The sequence below is a fragment of the Acyrthosiphon pisum genome, unplaced genomic scaffold (genome assembly GCF_005508785.2).
Source record: "Acyrthosiphon pisum isolate AL4f unplaced genomic scaffold, pea_aphid_22Mar2018_4r6ur Scaffold_20960;HRSCAF=22641, whole genome shotgun sequence".
Classification (NCBI taxonomy): Eukaryota; Metazoa; Arthropoda; class Insecta; order Hemiptera; family Aphididae; genus Acyrthosiphon; species Acyrthosiphon pisum.
Window position 1 is genome coordinate 1,773,301 of NW_021770374.1, and position 2,390 is coordinate 1,775,690.

Genomic DNA, 2,390 nt, shown 5'->3' on the forward strand with positions numbered 1-2,390 from the left:
TTTGATTCGGTGATCCAATCGGATGATGCTGTCCATTACCCTTTAGAATTCTTAATACTCTGAATCATCTGGTCTTCCATCACATAAACTTATCCTTAAAATTGGAGCACCTATAATGTTACTAAGAAATCTTAACCCACCTAAATTGTGTAATGGAACTAGATTGCAAGTTAAATCTCTGCACAAAAATGTAATAGAAGCTATAGTTATCACTGGGTGTGCTAGAGGAGATATAGTTTTAATCCCGAGAATAACGTTAATCCCAACTGATTATCCCTTTGAGTTTAAAAGAATACAATTCCCACTCAAAGTTTGCTTTGCTATGACTATTAATAAGTCTCAAGGACAATCATTGAGCATGGCAGGGATTGACTTAAGAGAAGAATGTTTTTCACATGGACAGTTCTATGTCGCATGTTCTAGAGTTAGCTCTGCCAGTAGTTTGGTTATTTTAGCACCAAAAGGCAGTACCAAAAATACTGTTTATAAAGAGGTATTGAGATGAACAAAATATGTCAATATAAATATTGGTGGATTTTTATAAAACCATAATGTATATAATAATTTTACAATAATAATAAGAAGTAAAAATAGTAATAATAGGAATAATACTAATAATAGTAATAATAATTATAACAATACGTAAAACATTTTTTTCAATTACAGAAAGTTATAATTTTTTGGGTATATTTTATTTCAATATTTCGTCGATTAGAATTGTATCTTACAATTTGTTTTCAAAATATTAAAATAAAGTAATTTTTTGCTGACTTCTGATTGTAACAATACATGGGCAACCTAGGATAAACTTATCTAAAAGCAGCCTGTAATAAATATAAAAACTGATAAAATAAAAGTTATAGTAGGTTACACAAAAAAACTGTACACGGGCGAAGCCGGGTTATTCAGCTAGTAATATATAATGTAATTATAACAAAATTATTTCAAAAACTGGCATCTCAACCTAAATGCTAATAAAACAACAGCAGTGGCCTTCCACCTGAACAATCGTGAGGCAAATAGAGAACTTAAACTAAAAATTGGTGGAGTCAACATCGCAAATGAAGAATGTCCTAGGTATCTCGGAATCAAACTCGATAGGGCGCTTACTTTTAGACAACAGTTAGAAACAACAAAAAACAAAATAAAATCACGAAACAATATCATATCCAAATTAGCTGGGACTTTATGGGGATGCAGCGCAGGTACTCTGAGAACCTCAGTACTATCCTTAGTATACAGTGTAGCTGAATATTGCGCTCCCGTGTGGACAAGAAGTGCTCACTGCAATAAAATTGACGTTCAACTAAATGCAGCAATGAGAATAGTCACGGGTACAGTAAGAAGCACTCCAACTCAATGGCTTCCCGTACTTTCAAACATTGGCCCTCCGGAAATACGTAGACAAATAGCTACACAAAATATTATCAATAAAGTTAAAAAGAACACTGAACTGCCTATCTATAACGACATAGAACATCACCCAAATAAAAGGCTAAAATCTAGACGCCCTGTTTGGGATGAAGATATAACCGCTAGGGAATTACAGGCTGAATGGAGAAAGATTTGGTTAGAGTGTGAGGTAAGAAATTCATCACTGGTTGAAGATCCAACGGTAAAAGTACCAGGTTTCAACTTACCACGAGCCTTATGGACCACGCTAAATCGCATTAGAACCAACCAAGGAAAATGCAATTATCTATTACATAAGTGGGGAATGGTGGAATCCCCTCTATGCAGCTGCGGACAAAAGCAAACCATTAAACATATAGTCGAAGAATGCCCGTCAATGAAGTTCCCGGGAGGTATAGAGGAAATTCACACAGCCAGCGAGGAGGGTATCGAATGGATGAAAAAACTGGGCGTGCGACTGTGACCAAGGAAATATCAATTAAAACAATGAAACTATGAGTTACCAAATTACTATTACCAAACTTAATTCTTAATTTTAATTGCTTTCTTTTGACTTTTTTATAACTATATAATTTAATTAGTACTAAGTCTTTTAATTTGTTCTATGACTATTATTCTAGTTTATACTATTGTAATTTATATATTTTACCTATTTATTATTTTGTGCTTGCCGGAGCCATATGCTAATAATAATAGTAAAAATGATTAAAAATGTGGGAAAATGACCTAAAAATGGCAAAAAATGACTTAAAAAGTAATCAGCACCAAAAAATGCAAAATAAAATTTAGTTATTCAGATTCACATGCTAATGAAACACATTTGTGGCCAGGAGACCATCGTCTAAAAAGTTCTAAAAAAAATTGCAAAATGCATCAATTTCCGAGCCCTATTTATTACCTATAATGGCTAGTAGGGCCAGTGTGTATTTACGGGGGGGGGGGGTATAGGGGATAGATCCCCCTTGACCTTTTTTTTG

At 33.8% G+C, this 2,390-nt stretch overlaps 1 protein-coding gene across 1 annotated transcript; it reads left to right on the forward strand.

Annotated features, from left to right (window-relative positions):
• Positions 1 to 55: 55 nt before the first annotated feature.
• Positions 56 to 598, forward strand: LOC103309765 (ATP-dependent DNA helicase pif1-like; the record flags this gene model as incomplete). Its single annotated transcript, XM_008186058.2, has 1 exon — positions 56 to 598. A coding segment is annotated over one exon (450 nt), but the record flags the coding sequence as incomplete, so codon positions are not given.
• Between the last annotated feature and the right edge of the window lie 1,792 nt (positions 599 to 2,390).